The sequence below is a fragment of the Abramis brama genome (genome assembly GCF_963993115.1).
Source record: "Abramis brama genome assembly, chromosome: 3".
Taxonomy (NCBI): Eukaryota; Metazoa; Chordata; class Actinopteri; order Cypriniformes; family Leuciscidae; genus Abramis; species Abramis brama.
Window position 1 is genome coordinate 16355619 of NC_139965.1, and position 17099 is coordinate 16372717.

Below are 17099 nucleotides of genomic sequence, written 5' to 3' on the forward strand. Positions count from 1 at the left end.
TAAACTGCTTTAAAAAAATGTCTCTGTGTGTTGTTAGCTCGGTTAGCACAGCTATAGCATACCGCCCACACGGCCCGCCTCCAGACGCTCGTTTTTTTGCGGAAAGACTGGGGACAGCCTATCTGTCTTTTAGAAATATAATAAAATTAAAGACTTTTTGGAGATATGAAGGATGCAATACTACTCTATAGGTACTCAAGATTAACAGGAGATTGAGTGAAAATGAGCATTTCACCCCCCCCCCCCCCCCCTTTAAAAAAAAGAAAAGAAAGGCCGACAATCCGACAAAAAGTCGACACATGGGCCTCGACAGTCGATTTCCCAAATCCCGTGTCGTTCCCATCCCTAGTTACAGTTTGACAAGAGTTTACAGTTTGACAAAAGCACAATGTTGTGTTTTACACAAATATAAGTAGGCTAAACACTTTGCAGTTTTAATTATGTCCTGTATGAACAAAATGGAGTATGTTTTTATGTTTCCACTGTTCGATCGCGCCCGCTCTCTGACACACACACACACACACACACACACACACATTCCAGCAATGCAGTCTTGACATCGCAGCCTGTTCATTATTCTGCGCTCACACCAAACGCGAATAGAGCGTCAAATTCGCGCGTATCCGCGTCTAGTCCGACGCTTGAACATTTTGAATCCAAAGCGAATAGGACACGCGTATAAAGCGAGCGTTTGAAGCGAAATAGCACCAAACTATAACGTTTACACTGAAATCTTTGTTCTGGAGCTGAAGCTTATCGACCTTCTCAACTATAAAATTATTAATATAACCCTCCAATGCATATTTAAGGCCCCTTTGGTGACATCGAGATGATATATAATCTTTCTGTCTCCAAAAAATCATCAATTGACTCCTGTGAAATGTCTCCTACTGTGACAGCTGCCATAGCGCCTGTTACCGAATGTTGACTGTTTGTCCGAGTGAGTGGAGGGGGCGTGGTTAGCCATTGGTCAATTAGCATACATGCGCAGGGAAAAATAAATGTAGAAATGTGGAAATACAGAAATAAATAAATGTAGAAATGTGGAAATACAGAAATAAATAAATGTAGAAATGTGGAAATACAGAAATAAATAAATGTAGGAATAAATAAATGTATAAATAAATACATATATAAATATATAAATAAATAAATATATAAATACATAAATATATAAATAAATGTATAAATACATAAATAAATACATATAGAAATGCATAAATAAATAAATAAATACATGTAAAAATACAGAAATAGCCGTTTATATTACCAAAATGTATTTATTTTCACTATTATTTCTGCATTTATTTATTTATTTCTACTTTTATTTATTTATTTATTTATTTATTTTTCGTTCTGTCATTTTTAGTCCTTCATACGTGACAACGCTGCCACAAATCACCTGAGTCGCAAACTCGCAACTGTGTGGGCGTATCTCCGCAAAGTGGGTGTTGTAAACTCAGCTCTGAAAAAATAGTCTGCAATAGGAGTGCAAAAGTAATGTAATGTAGAAAGTTTCGCCCTTTCGAACCTCAGTTTTCAGAGTTTCAAAACTTTTTTTCACCTATTCGCACACCAGTTTTCAGATCACCATTTACAAGGTTTCAAATCTGGAAAACAAACTATACACTGGGAGAACAGTGACACATTCGAAACTCTGAAAAAATGATTGCACAACACCGTAAAAAAGAGTGTTGCACTTCTGAAGAAGGAAAACTCAAAAACAAAATTATGTTTGCAGAGATTTTATTATTTTTACCACTTTGCAAGCCTGCAAAACTCTGTTTTCAGAGTTTCAAAACTTTTTTTTCACACATTCGCACACCAGTTTTCAGGTCACCATTTACAAGGTTTCAAACCTGGAAAACAAACTAACACAGTGGGAGAACACTGACAAATTTGAAACTGACAGATCTCATCCCAATGATCTACAATCACTAGGTGGCAGTAGAGACCATGTTGAATTCAGCATTCAGCAAGTTCGTCTTTAAAGAAAGAGTCTTTCTTGTTAAAGACTAACTAAATGCTAACTAATACTTTGCCATGGGGAACTATACCCTATACATGCACCAGGATCCATCATTTGAGTTAACAATAAAAACAATGCAATGAAACATCATAAAAAAACAACACATTTGATCATGCACATAAACAGGCTATTAATTTAGCAGATGCAAATGAAGCATAGCCTACTTCACACAAGTGATTCATAAGGAAACTGTGAAACGGAAATTCCAAAGTTGCTCAAAATGAACAGAGTCTAACAACGTATATTCATTAATTCATTAACAAAAAATATGAATGAGCATACAAACACACTACTTCTCTTTTACAATTATCATTATCCTTACTATGCCTAACAAATTAATATAGCTATACAACAGTACAAAGCCAAAAAAACACTTAACATATAAAATGCATTCAAATATGGCCACCAACTACTATGATCTTGCAATCCATATTTTTATTTAACTTTTTACTTTTTTTACATTGTTAGCTACTGATATTTAAATTTACATTTTCAGAGCATTTAACAAATAACTGACACTTAAATGCTTGAAATAAAGGACAGGCATTATAGATTCAAGTTCAATTTATTTTATTTTATTTTTAAATCGCATTAAAAACAGCAACAAGGCTGACCAAAGTGCTGTACAGTTAAAAAAAAATTCATAAAACAGACTTAAAAAAAAAAACATGAAGAAAATCAATACACTCATTAAATAGAGTATTAATGACCAAATTATTCAACCAAATTAAATGTATTGTCTTCAAATATGTTGTTGTAAGCTCATGATGAAAATATTTGTTGAAGTGAAATGCTCCACTAAACCTCTGGATGTTACTGCTGTACGTGAGCGTACAGAGACTGCTCCTGAATGACCTTTGATTTGGTCCTTCTAGTGTTCAGAGGTTTCTGACCAAAACTAATGGATGCGTAATTCATGCTGGCTTCATTCTAATATCAAGAGAGAAAATAATCTCCAATTATGAGAGGAAAAATTACACATAATGTGGCATAATACGTTTTTAAAAACCCTGACAGAAAAATGTATTGTCTAATATTAAATCGATAAAACAGGTACATTGATACAATTTTGAAAAAGATCTCAAATGGAAGATAATTGTGTACTTACTTGATTCTCTTGAGGTTTGGGCACTTTGGGAAATGAAGAAACAGTCTTGTCATTATAAATGGCAGTTGTGTTATTCAAAATCTGATATTGCATTGCCATAATAAATTAATCCTATTCAGAAAATGATACCTTTTTTCTGACCCCTGCATAGTTTTATTCCCAGAAAAACAACAAGAGCCAAAAATATGATGTTTGAAATTCCAAGAGCATGAAGAGTTGGATTCACATCTAAGGCAATAAAATGAAACAAATTTTATATATTTTGCTTAATTTTATTTAATTTTATTTTTTTACATTCATTAGATCAGTTTGGTATCATGTACTCTAGTATATGAATCAAATGCTTTTCCAGATAGCAGATAAAGCTAAACATTTCAACAGTTCAAGCCAGACATTTGCATTTCACCTTACCTCTAAAATTGAGTTGAGTTCCTTTTCCAAACAGTATCTCTCCACATGCGGCCACAGCGCAGTAGTAAATCCCAGCATCAGAGTCACTGATGTTGCTCTTGAGGAGATTGTAGACGCAGCTCTGCGTTTGAGACTCACTGCTGTTCTTACACTGACCATTTCTCTCTCCTTTGGTGTAAAGGACTCCTTGAGAGTCTCCCAAGCTTTGTCTGAACCAGTAGACGCTGTGTTCTCCAGCACAACTCTCACTGAAGATGCTGCACTGCAAATTCACTGAATCCCCTGGATGAAGCGCGTCTATCAACGACTGCTGAAGAGTTGTGTGTGCTACGGCTGCATCTTGACAAAGGGACATAAAAGGGACACTTGATAGAAAAGCAAGGCCAATAGTCATCCAACACAATCCCCACAAAACATAAATAATAAGCAAGAAAATATACCTCTGACAAGTAATCTAGTGCCTGCACCCATTCCAATCTTCCAGTTTGATGCGGCAACACAGTAATATGTGGCTGAGTCTGAAGGCTTTGTCTTTAAAATGATCAGAGTAAAATGTTTATCTCCTTTGGTAACATTAAAACGATTCATTTTCTCAAAGTCCTTATTCCAAGTGGGTTGTTTAAAGTGTAAAGACACAATTTTTAAAGATTTTCCTTCAGCCGTCTGTTTAAACCATGCTGTTGATTCCAGAATCTCTGAAAAGTTGCAGGTTAAGTTCACGTCCTCTCCAGACTGAACTATTTTTAAATCTTGCTGAACAACATTCACTTCAGAAGTACAGACTGCAAAATGAAGCACACAATAGATAACTTTAGAGTTATAAAGTGTTAAATAGGTGAGTTGTTTAAATGTTTACAAAGCATAAGCATTTAGGTATATTTACATATTGTTGAGGAAAGCAAAAGAATGAAGTAATATCTCATGATCATTCGTCTTCCAAAATTGTCCTCAGGCTTTGAATTCCCCTGAAAAAGCAAACGAATGAGCCACACCATCACACACGCTAAAGAATAAGGGTAGATCACTAGACTGTGTCCTTACCATGTGTCCATCTGTCTCTGCTTCAGTCAACTGAGGCACATGTGCACTTTCACCTTAACCTTTCTGCCGTCACACACTGTTGCCACATCAAAATGTCTAAAAAAATCGAACCCAACCATCTTTCCATTGCTCCAAAAAACCTCTTTCATTTATTAGGAAATGCATTATAGATAGATACTATTGCTTAGTTATCCAGTTTTTAGCAACTAAAGTTGGCCTCTCTGAAAACTCTGGTTAATATGTTTTTTATTGCTACTAAAAATGCATCTTGTGGTTTGACACAGAACAAAAGCAGGAAATAAGATGTTTCAAAGAAGCATGTAAGCAGAACACAATCCTTTTAAGGGCCCTTTATAAAAGTGTTTTAGTAGGCCTACCAATGGTGAGTATCCAAGATATTTAAAAATAAATTAATTTAATTTAAAAATAATAATAATTTAATTAAATTCATGTTTTGAATCAAGGGTTTGGCAGATGGCAGGGCATGATCAAGTTTAAAGGGGTCCTATTATGCCCTTTTACGAAGTCTTGATTTTGTTTTGGAGGTGTACTAGAATATGCTTTCATGCTTGATTGTTCAAAAAACACATTATTTTTTACTTATTTAACATTATTACAGCACTTCCCTCCCCAGTCTTTAGTTCCTGTTTCGATGAAGCCCCTCCTTCCGAATTACAAAATGTGCTGTGATTGGTTAGCTGGCCCAGTGTGTTGTGATTGGCACCGCTTAGCGTGTTTTCTGGAAAGTCACGCCCCTTACCATAACAGCGAGTGCTACTCAGATGTAAATATTAAAGGGGTCATCGGATGCCCATTTTCCACAAGTTGGTATGATTCTTTAGGGTCTTCATATAAAGTTTTTAACATACTTTGGTTAAAATTCCTCAATGGTTGTGTAAAACAACACCCTTTTTACCTCCTCAAAAACAGCTCTGTTCACACCGACCCGTTTCGGTGCATGTCTCTTTAAATGATAATGAGTAACTGCTCACCCCACACCTCTCTTCTGTGGGGGGTGTCGACACAAGACACGTAAAGTGCTGCCTTGGCAACCTGCCTTAGCGGACAGTATACAAATGGCTGAGGGCGGAAATATGTTAATACGGGACAGTCCATCAGTGGTCGTGGGCGGAGCATGAGCAATATGACATCATATTGCTCAGAAAATCCAAACGGTTTGATTACTGAGACTGTTTAGGCTTTTTGAGGATTAAAAAAAAAGGAGTGAATGGATTTTTTTTTTTTTTATTGTATGGTGGCACACATTTATATGCAAACACCATATAAAAGTGATTTTTGCATCCGATGACCCCTTTAAGGATATCGTCAATTTCAAACCAATTCAAGCCTGATTCAAACTTAAGAATGTTAACAAACGAGGATCGACCATATACCTGCTGCACAGATGTCACTTAGAGGGACACCTTTTAGTGCAGCCCAAGACGTTGAGATGCCTCTTGTCGAATGGCATCACACCCCCAATGACAATGGATATTTATTAGATTTGAAAGCATGGATGATAACCACAAAAGTAAATATGTCATTGCATTCCACCACTGGTTATTTGGAAAATGAAACTAACAAACTGTATTGTCACATTAATATTTTTTTGCACGCTGTGTCCCTGGAGTTGTTCAGTTTGTCTGGTTTTGTCGCTTAGCAGCTGTGACAGCCGTTGTGACGAGCGGCAGTACTATGTGTACTGGACTTTATATAAAACTTTATATAAGTTATATATATTAGTTATAACTGCCTAAAAACTATAGGATAATACAAATAATAAATAATACAAACAAACAAACAAGCAATCTAAAAATGCTCACTATTGTCAATTTATGTACATAATAAAGTCTAAAGTGTATAAACTAGCCTATGTAAAATCACATACTGGTAACATATAAGTCAACATTTGAACCTTTATTGTATTTATTATTATTATTATTATTATTATTTTTCATTTTAATCATTAGATACATTAGATTATTCGATTAAATTGAAACCCAATACTTACATTTAAAAGTGTAATCTGGCAATTTCGTCTCCAACGCATAATGAATTCTGGGGTAGGCAAGGCTGTGGACACATTTGGAGGCCGCATATTGAAAGAGACTTTGAAGGACCTTCAAATTGGAACAGCCTTCGTCGTGCCGCGGTGATGCAATCGACTATACTTTTCCCTTTAAATGAGTCTTGGTGCGTCCTCCGAAGGCCGCGTCGGCCTCTTGATCACATACACTCAAATGTGTTTCCAGCCCTTCAGAAGCCAAACACAGAGATGGTCTCTATGGTCTCCCCGCCCAGTTTGGTGCTACTAGCAGCAGCCTGTGGTGTCTCTGAAGGATCCTGAGAACAGTTGCCAAGATCAACAGTATCGGGGGAAAGGCACAGACTAACTGATCTGGCCAGGCATGGGCTAGAGCAGGGATGGGCAACTTCGGTCCTGGAGGGCCACTGTCCTACAGAGTTTAGCTCCAACCCTGAAAAAATCACCTGCCTGTAATTTTCTAGTAATCCTGAGGACCTTGATTAGCTTGTTCAGGTGTGTTTGATTAGGGTTGAAGCTAAACTCTGTAGGACAGTGGCCCTCCAGGACCGAAGTTGCCCATCCCTGGGCTAGAGCATCCTGCCCCAGCGGAGTGGATTCCTCTGCTAGTAAGAACCAGAAAGGACAGTGTGTCGATATCATTGAGGTGAAGCGAAGATGTCCATATCCACCATGCCAAACCGCTGCCATATTATCTCTACCACCTCTGGGTTGACCCTCCACTCCCCCAATGGAGGTCTGTGGCATGACAAGAAAGCTGCCACCATGTTTGACACTCTTGGGATGTGCATTGTTTTGACACTTGCAAACCGAGGGAAGACCCAATGGTATGACAGAAGCTGCTGCCACCAAAATACCCATGAGCCTGAGGACGCACCTGAACGGACACCTGACCTGCCTTCGAAATCGTTGAAGGAGGAGTCAAGTCATCTTCATTAATATATCGCTTTTAACAATATAGATTGTTCCAAAGCAGCTTTACAGTGATAATAGGAGATTTAAAAAAAGGCAGAGCGGGAGGACACAGAACTGATAAACCTGGTCCTGGAATGCAAAGCGAAGGAACGGCCTGTGTTGTGGAGCAATTGGAATATGGAAGTAATCATCGTTTAAGTATATCGTGGAGAATCAGTGCTGCTGTCTGACTGGAGAACATCGGTTTTGCGCAACATGTGAAATAGTCAGATCTTCAGGAACTTGTTGAGGTCACGAAGGTCGAGGATGGGCCTTACATCACCGTCTTTTTTTGGAATTATAAGGTATATTGAGAAGAACCCACTGAGTCGTTCTGACCATTCTGCTGGTTTAATTGGCACCCTTTTTTTGAGTGAGCTGTTGGAGTCTGATAATATTGTCATCTTGAATCAACTGAAAGCGGGAGGCCACTGTCGGAACTGCAGTTTGTACCCCTGAGTTAGTGTTACTATAACCCGTGGGTCGGAGGGGTCAGATATAACCTCCACTTCTTCATCATCAAAGAACTAGCTGTGAGAATATAGGCAACTTCATATTGGGGGCTTCAACTGAAGATGCTAGTTTCTTGCTCAGTTGCAAATTCATAAGCATAGACTTAATCTGAGCAAACCCAGCAGTCAACACATCCACCTTCTTGTATAAGGGGTCTTCCTTCCTGCCAGCAGAGGCACCGGTTGCTTCAGCATTTTTACTCTTATCTGTTGGTGGTGGTAGTGACTCACCTAAAAGTCCTTCCACCAGCCATCCACGAAGTCCTCCTCTGTGATGAACGGATTCCAATGTTTTTATTATTTTATTTTTTTATAATATTCTATGACATGCAATACGTGCACATGAGAAAATTATAGGGACAGTCTGCAGGAAGTCATGGGGTTAAATAGGGGATGACCCGGAGTCATCATGGTCTCGAGGGACTTTGTGACCTGTGCATTTGCAACGAGAAATAAGATCCAGGGTGAAAAGATCTGTTGTGTTTTCATGTTTAATGAGGTCATTCCATAGATATAATAATTTTTATACTGTACAAACTGTATATTCTACATACCTTCACTTTAACCCTACCCCCTTATCCTACCCATCACACTTTCAGCATTTTTACATTTTCAAAAAACCATCACTTAGTATGATTTATAAGCTGTTTTCCTCATAGGGACCAAAAAATGTCCCCACAAGGACAAGAATTTTGGATATTGCCGCCTTTATGTCCTCTTTTTGTAGGGTTTACCAGACCCCCCCCCCCCCCCCCCCCCCCCCCACACACACACACAGGTATTCCTATAATTATGATGACATTCAATAGGCGTAATGATTTTTATACTGATCTAATGACTAATCTAATTTTCTTGCCCCTAACCGTAAACCTACCCATCACCGAAAACTTTCAGCATTTTTACATTTTCAAGACATAATTTAGACATACAGTAAATCATGATTTATATCAGAGAATATGACTTCACCTTAGTGTTCTACAGTAATGTGTTTGAAAAAAAGAAAAATGGACTGGTTATTTTTTCGTATTTCAGAAAACATGTAAGTACCATAAAGTCCATAAAAATAAAAAAATGTACCAACATGTTATGGAATCAATAGAGAACACATAAGTAGTTTTAATGTCAGTTTGTGTTTTATTTAAATGTTTTACTGGAATGTTTAAATTAAATTGCATTTTTGCTGAAGGAAGAATCTGTTTGCCTGAACATGCATCTATCTATAAATTACAGAAACGTCTGTGTGTGTGTCTGTGTGTCTTTCTGTGTGTGTGTCTGTTAACCACATATCTCTCGAACCGTTAGTCCGATGGATTTCAAACTTGACAGGTGTCTCGCTACGGTTACGAGTAAGTGCAGTGCCAAGTTTGACGTTGTTTGGATAAGAAATGCTAAAGATATCGTTAAATATATCATTTTTAGAAGGTTGTGGTTTAAAAATAAACATTCTGACATTAGAGGGTTGTATCGGTCAAAGAAGCCACAAGAAGGATGTGGTTTAAAAATAAACATTCTGACATAAACACTCAGTCAGCTACACTGTTTACTTCTGAATATTATAGTTTGGTTCCAGAACGTGATAAATCCATTTTGATTAATTTGAGTAAAAATGTGTTTTCTTCACCAAGAAAGTGGCAAGATGAAAACCACTATTTTCTGTTTCAAACTTTCACAAAGCATCTTTAGGTTATAATATAATAAAAAAATTATTATTATTATTATTATTTTCCCCCAAAAATGCAATAAATTCAATTATTATTATTATTATTATTATTTCCCCCCAAAAATGCAATAAATTCATGACACTTTTTTTTCAAAATGCAATTAATCCATTGAATCAATATAAAAGTTATTTTTTATCATATTGAAACAGTTGAAATCAGCCATCGCTAAGAAATATCTCCTGAACTTTTTTGACGGCGATCAGCTCACAAAAACTGATTTTGCACGGGCACTTTGCATGCACTGCTCCCTGAATCGACGCGCTTATTCATTTGTGGATGTAAACTGAATCTGTAAGTCAGCTATGCTGTTTACTTCTGAATATTATATTTAACTCTGGTGCGCTTAACGTTATCGCTACTGTGTAATAGCCTATGCTATTCACCAACTAAACATATCATATTCAATGTGTTCACAGTCTCTTTCACGGCCATCATTTGTAGCTGCCTATTCACAAACTGTTTGCTCAAGCATAGCGTTTTCTCGGAGTTCACTGTGTGCTTTCTACCATGCACAAATAAAAATGTCACTGAACTTTTGCTGTGTAATTGTAACAATGAGCACTCAAACACACCAAACCAACAATTACTAAAAACACACTCAAAAACTGATTTTGCACGGGCATTTTGCACTAGCACTTAGAAGGTTGTGGTATACATAAACACTCAGTCAGCTACACTGTTTACTTCTGAATATTATAGTTTATTCACAGCCATCATTTGTAGTAACCTAGCCTGCTCCCTGAATTCAATGCGTTCACAGTCTCTTTCACGGGCACCAAACCAACAATTACTAAAAACACACACAAAAACTGATTTTGCACGGGCATTTTGCACTAGTTAAGTATAAAAAGAGACATACAGCAAGATACAAAAACAATAATGGATAAAGCTTTTTTAGTTATTTACTTGCACAATAGAAATGTGAAGCCACACATTTATATTACATTGTTATATTTTGTGGGGGGACATTATAGGCATGTATGTAGATATCACAGAACATGCATCTTACACAACACCATTTATGAATAATTACTTTGTAAGCTAAAAATCATGTCTTACATTTGCACTACAAACAAGGAATTTGTGGCATGTGCTTTGAGAAATTATCACCTTATTTTAGATACTTTCAAGTATCAAAAACACAATATTATTTAAGTACAGTTTAAGTTAAGTACAAATCTGTGGTCTGGTTTCTGTTCTATATAAATGACCATATGTACATGTACAACCAACTATATGTAAATCTCAAATAACATGATAAAAAGGTATGGAAATTACAGAATAATATGAAAAAGACTTGCGATGTGACATTAATTGTTGCAAATCTGGTATGTAAACACACTGTTACAAAGCAGTGCTGAAAATATACAGCAAAACATGTTTTACCTCATAAACTAGGCTTGAATGGGAAACTGATACTTCTGTTTTGCGATTATTGGCATTCTTTCACTATACATGCTGTATGTCACCAGAGAGTGTTCTTGAGTAATCTTTACTTTGAGTCCATTTGCAGTGAAATAATTGTGAGCTGCATAACTCAGAATGTCTTCACCCTACAATAATGCAGAAGAAGAAACAAATATCAAAGACATTGTCACAAAAAATGAAACCCACTAGCATAATCATTTGCATGTGATAAGACTTACTTTATGATTCTAATTAATAAATATATGATTTGAATCTCAAACATAAAACCAGAAACTTACTTGACTCTCTTGAGGTTTGTGGATTGTGGGTGAATAAGAAAATTGTTTTATTAAAAAGATAATAAAATATAATATTTCTGTAGTGGCAATTGTTGTATTTTCATAAATATTGTTAAAATAAATACTGTAGATGTCTTATCAATGTGTGGTAAAAAAACAACAACCTTACCTTTATTAGGATTCTGGCATAGTTTTATGGCCAGAAAAACAGTTAAAGTAAAAAATATGATGTTTGAAATCCCAAGAACAAGCAGGGCTGTATTCACACCACTCTCTGAAAAGACATAATTCATATTAACAGATCAGTCCATTGGTATTATTTCCCCCATAATATGATTTAAATCCTGAGTGGCAAAATTAAATATTTCCCAAAAAACCTTACCTCTAAAATAGAGTTGAGTTCCTTTTCCAAACAGTATCTCTCCACATGCGGCCACAGCGCAGTAGTAAATCCCAGCATCAGAGTCACTGATGTTGCTCTTGAGGAGATTGTAGACGCAGCTCTGCGTTTGAGACTCACTGCTGTTCTTACACTGACCATTTCTCTCTCCTTTGGTGTAAAGGACTCCTTGAGAGTCTCCCAAGCTTTGTCTGAACCAGTAGATGCTGTGTTCTCCAGCACAACTCTCACTGAAGATGCTGCACTGCAAATTTACTGAATCCCCTGGATGAAGCGTGTCTATCAACGACTGCTGAAGAGTTGTGTGTGCTACGGCTGCATCTTGACAAAGGGACATAAAAGGGACACTTGATAGAAAAGCAAGGCCAATAGTCATCCAACACAATCCCCACAAAGTATAAATAACAAGCAAGAAAATATACCTCTGACAACTAATCTAGTGCCTGCACCCAATCCAATCTTCCAGTTTGATGCGGCTACACAGTAATATGTTGCTGCGTCAGAAGGCTTTGTCTTTAAAATGATCAGAGTAAAATGTTTATCTCCTTTGGTAACATTAAAACGATTCATTTTCTCAAAGTCCTTATTCCAAGTGGGTTGTTTAAAGTGTAAAGACACAATTTTTAAAGATTTTCCTTCAGCCGTCTGTTTAAACCATGCTGTTGATTCCAGAAACTCTGAAAAGTTGCAGGTTAAGTTCACGTCCTCTCCAGACTGAACTATTTTTAAATCTTGCTGAACAACATTCACTTCAGAAGTACAGACTGCAAAATGAAGCACACATTAGATAGCTTTAGAGTTGAATGTGTTATAAAGTGTTAAATGTGTGAGTTGTTTATATGTTTACAAAGCATAAGCATTTAGTTATATTTACATATTGTTGAGGAAAGCAAAAGAATGAAGTAATATCTCATGATCAGTCGTCTTCCAAAATTGTCCTCAGGCTTGGAATTCCCCTGAAAAAGCAAACGAATGAGCCACACTATCACACACGCTAAAGAATAAGGGTAGATCACTAGACTGTGTCCTTACCATGTGTCCATCTGTCTCTGCTTCAGTCAACTGAGGCACATGTGCACTTTCACCTTAACCTTTCTGCCGTCACACACTGTCGCCACATCAAAATGACAACAAAAAAATCGAACCCAACCATCTTTCCATTGCTCCAAAAAACGTCTTTCATTTATTAGGAAATGCATTATAAATACTATTGCTTAGTTATCCAGTTTTTAGCAAATAAAATTGGACTCTCTGAAAACTCTGGTTAATGTTTTTTTATTGCTATTAGAAATGCATCTTGTGGTTTGACACAGAACAAAAGCAGGAAATAAGATGTTTCAAAGAAGCATGTAACCAGAATACAATCCTTTTAAGGGCCTCATAGAAAAGTCAATGTTTTAGTAGGCCTACCAATGGTGAGTGTCCAATATATATTACATTAAATTAATTAAATTTAAAAATAAATAAATAAATAAATAAAATAATTAAATTCATGTTTTGAATCAAGGGTTTGGCAGATGGCAGGGCATGATCAAGTTTAAAGGGGTCCTATTATGCCCTTTTACGAAGTCTTGATTTTGTTTTGGAGGTGTACTAGAAAATGCTTTCATGCTTGATTGTTCAAAAAACACTTTTTTTTTTTTTACTTATGTACTTATTTAACATTATTACAGCACTTCCCTCCCCAGTCTTTAGTTCCTGTTTCGATGAAGCCCCTCCTTCCAAATTACAAAATGTGCTGTGATTGGTTAGCTGGCCCAGTGTGTTGTGATTGGCACCGCTTAGCGCATATTCTGGAAAGTCACGCCCCTTACCATAACAGCGAGTGCTACTCAGATGTAAATATTAAGGATGGCGTCAATTTCAAAATAATTCAAGCCTGATTCAGACTTAAGAAAGTTAACAAACAAGAGGTTCGTCCAGAACATATTACATGCACAGACTTTGCAAGCACAGATTTCACAGGACGTTTCAGCATGGCATTTTTTTTTGTTGTAATTTTCTTATTCATTTTAGATACGATGTTATACACCATTTAATCATGATATTTGTTGGAAAATGATGGTAATACAAACAGTAATTGATCACAAAACCATGGTTAATTTTCCTAAGGGACTGTGAACAGCCGTACAAAAGTGAGAGCTTACAAAAGCTACATTAACAGTAGCACTATATCAACTGTAATGTTGTCTAGCAGGCTCGCGGAGGCAAAGCTTTGCTCTTTGTTCTTACATCTCTTGCCAGCAGAGGCACCAGTTGCTTCAGTATTTTTACACTTACCTGTTTGTGGTGGTAGTGACTCACCTAAAAGTCCTTCTACCATAGCTATATGCAAAATCCTCGTCTGTGAAGAACGGATTTCAAATGTGTTTTTTTTTTTTTTTATATTCCACGACCTGCAATATGTACACATGAGAAAATTATAGGGACAGTCTGCAGGAAGTCATGGGTTTAATAGTTGATGACCCGGAGTCATCCTGGTCGTGAGGGACTTTGTTTCTATTAGACTCGACCTGTGCATTTGCAATGAGAGATAACATCCAGTGTGAAGCACTGCTTCCGGGAGAACATGAATCCGGAAAAACAAAATAGAACACCTCTCATACTGTTTATTTTAATTATGCACATGAAAGTTGAATTATGCAAAGACTGCACCAGGTAAAAATAGATTGGATGAACCTATCGGGATTATTTGTTTATACACTGATGAAGTCTGCACAGTATCAGGAGTAAGTGAGTAAATACTGTACATAGAAATAAATGAGAATTAAAATAAGTTATTCATTTATTTGGGCACCTGTTACACCAGCAGATGGCTTTGCTGGCTTTGAGAATTTCCCACTATAAAAAACAGCATGTATTTCGTATCCATACATACCACCATGGATGTGCTTCAATATCTCTGCAGGCCTTTATTTCTTGGAGATGAATTTGACAGAGACATTCCATAGGCATAATGTTTTTTATACTGAGAGCTAATGACAGTTTCTTGGCCCTAACCGTAAACCTACCCATCAGAAAACTTTCAGCATTTTTACATTTTCAAAAGACATAATTAGGCATAACTAATGATTTATATAGAGAATATGACTTCACGTTAGTTGTCTACAGTAATGTTTTTGAAAAAAAGTGTCGAATTTCAAAAATATGTAAGTACTCTAGCATAAAGTCAATAAAAAATAAACCAAAATATGTTATGCAATCAATAGAGAACACATAAGCAGTTTTAATGTCAGTTTGTGTTTTAGTTAAATGTGTTAGTGGAATGTTTAAATGAAATAGAATTTTTGCTAAAGGAAGAATCTGTTTGGATAATGTAACACATTGTCACTGACACTAGTAAAAAGAGACATACAGCAAGATACAGTAACAATAATGGATAAAGCAGACTTTATTTTAGTTATTTACTTACATTTACATTTACATTTAGTCATTTAGCAGACGCTTTTATCCAAAGCGACTTACAAATTAGGACTAAATTAAGTGAGTCATCATGAAGAGGCAAAAACAACGCAAGAAGTGCTCAAAATACGAAGTTCAGGCATTATTCAGAGTAGCATAAGCCCGATAAGCGAGGTTTTAAAGGGAAAGGGAAGGGGTTTTTTTTATTTTAATTTTTTTTTATGAGGTACTTGCACAATAGAAACGTGAATCCACACCTATATTACATTGTTACATTTTTTGGGGGAACATTAAAGCCATGTATGTAGATATATTTACACATAACACCATTTATGAAAAATTACTTTGTAAGCTAAAAATCATGTTTTACATTTGCACTACAAACAAGGAATTTGCGGCATGTGCTTTGAGAAATTATCATCTTAATTTAGATACTTTCAAGCATCAAAAACACAATATAATTTAAGTACAGTTTAAGTTAATATACAGACAAGACTATCTGGTTTCTATTCTATATAAATGGACATATGTACATGCAACCAACTATATGTAAAACTCAAATAACACTTGCGATGTGACATTAATTGTTGCAAATCTGGTATGTATACACACTGTTATAAAGCAGTGCTGAAAATATACAGCAAAACATGTTGTACCTCATAAACTAGGCTTGAATGGGAAACTGTTACTTCTGTTTTGCGATTATTGGCATTCTTTCACTATACATGCTGTATGTCACCAGAGAGTGTTCTTCAGTAATCTTTACTTTGAGTCCATTTGCCATGAAAGAATTGTGAGCTGCATAACTCAGAATGTCTTCACCCTACAATAATGCAGAAGAAGAAACAAATATCAAAGACATTGTCACAAAAAATGAAACCCACTAGCATAATCATTTGCATGTGAAAAGACTTACTTTATGATTCTAATTAATAAATATATGATTTGAATCTCAAACATAAAACTAGAGACTTACTTGACTCTCTTGAGGTTTGTGGATTGTGGGTGAATAAGAAAAACATTTAATTAAAAAGGCAATCAAGTATAATATTTCTGTAGTGGCAATTGTTGTATTTTCATAAACATGTTAATACAAATACTGTATATGTGTTATCAGTCTGTGCTAAAATGAAACCTTACCTTTATTCGGATTCTGGCATAGTCTTATGGCCAGAAAAACAGTTAAAGTAAAAAATATGATGTTTGAAATCCCAAGAACAAGCAGGGTTGTATTCACATCACTCTCTGAAAAGACATAATTCAAATTACTGATAACAGATCAGTCCATTGCTATTATTTCCCACAATTAATGATTTAAATGCTCCTCCTGAGTGGCAAAATTAAATATGTCTCCAAAAACCTTACCTCTAATATTGAGTTGAGTTCCTTTTCCAAACAGTATCTCTCCACATGCGGCCACAGCGCAGTAGTAAATCCCAGCATCAGAGTCACTGATGTTGTTCTTGAGGAGATTGTAGACACAGCTCTGCGTTTGAGACTCACTGCTGTTCTTACACTGACCATTTCTCTCTCCTTTGGTGTAAAGGACTCCTTGAGAGTCTCCCAAGCTTTGTCTGAACCAGTAGACGCTGTGTTCTCCAGCACAACTCTCACTGAAGATGCTGCACTGCAAATTCACTGAATCCCCTGGATGAAGCGTGTCTATCAAAGACTGCTGAAGAGTTGTGTGTCCAGCTTGAAAAGTGACATAAAAGGACAAAAAAAAAATCAGATGCCACAAATCAAACAGAGCTAAAATAACAAGCAGTAA

The 17099-nt window shown here is 36.2% G+C and overlaps 2 protein-coding genes and 1 long non-coding RNA gene across 4 annotated transcripts in view; all 3 read right to left on the reverse strand.

Annotated features, from left to right (window-relative positions):
• Nucleotides 1–1737: 1737 nt before the first annotated feature.
• On the reverse strand, nt 1738–4653 carry LOC311079675 (uncharacterized protein). Of its 2 annotated transcripts, XM_084109311.1 has the most exons (7): nt 4590–4620; nt 4432–4513; nt 3989–4330; nt 3549–3887; nt 3267–3365; nt 3138–3160; nt 1738–2959 (listed from the first exon to the last, which is right to left on the reverse strand). In XM_084109311.1, the coding sequence occupies exons 1-7, from the start codon at nt 4590–4592 to the stop codon at nt 2843–2845; spliced, it is 1005 nt and encodes a 334-aa protein (XP_083965437.1). In that variant the 5' UTR covers nt 4593–4620; the 3' UTR covers nt 1738–2842. The 2 variants fall into 2 exon arrangements, with proteins under 2 accessions (XP_083965437.1, XP_083965436.1); XM_084109310.1 differs by having other exon boundaries at nt 4432–4653.
• Nucleotides 4654–10279: 5626 nt separating this feature from the next.
• On the reverse strand, nt 10280–12952 carry LOC311079688. The gene is made up of 3 exons (XR_014605434.1): nt 12801–12952; nt 11909–12690; nt 10280–11800 (listed from the first exon to the last, which is right to left on the reverse strand). It is a non-coding gene; the product is annotated as an uncharacterized lncRNA (long non-coding RNA).
• Nucleotides 12953–16320: 3368 nt separating this feature from the next.
• LOC311079670 (uncharacterized protein) overlaps nt 16321–17099 on the reverse strand; it is a 31981-nt gene continuing 31202 nt past the window's right edge. Inside the window, exons 3-4 of the mRNA XM_084109300.1 lie at nt 16694–17023; nt 16321–16573 (exon numbers count right to left, since the gene is read on the reverse strand). Of these exons, the coding sequence (XP_083965426.1) occupies nt 16452–16573; nt 16694–17023 (452 nt within the window). The 3' untranslated portion in view covers nt 16321–16451. The remainder of the gene's footprint in view (nt 16574–16693; nt 17024–17099) is intronic.

What these genes read in the sequence shown, in the direction of transcription:
- LOC311079675 (XM_084109310.1), bottom strand. Translation starts at nt 4,543, where the DNA reads ATGGTGTGGCTCATTCGTTTGCTTTTTCAGGGGAATTCAAAGCCTGAG. An exon ending in TTTGCTTTCCTCAACAATAT is followed by an intron (nt 4,331 to 4,431) that starts GTAAATATACCT and finishes TTCATTTTGCAG; the next exon opens with TCTGTACTTCTGAAGTGAAT. An exon ending in AACTCAACTCAATTTTAGAG is followed by an intron (nt 3,366 to 3,548) that starts GTAAGGTGAAAT and finishes TTATTGCCTTAG; the next exon opens with ATGTGAATCCAACTCTTCAT.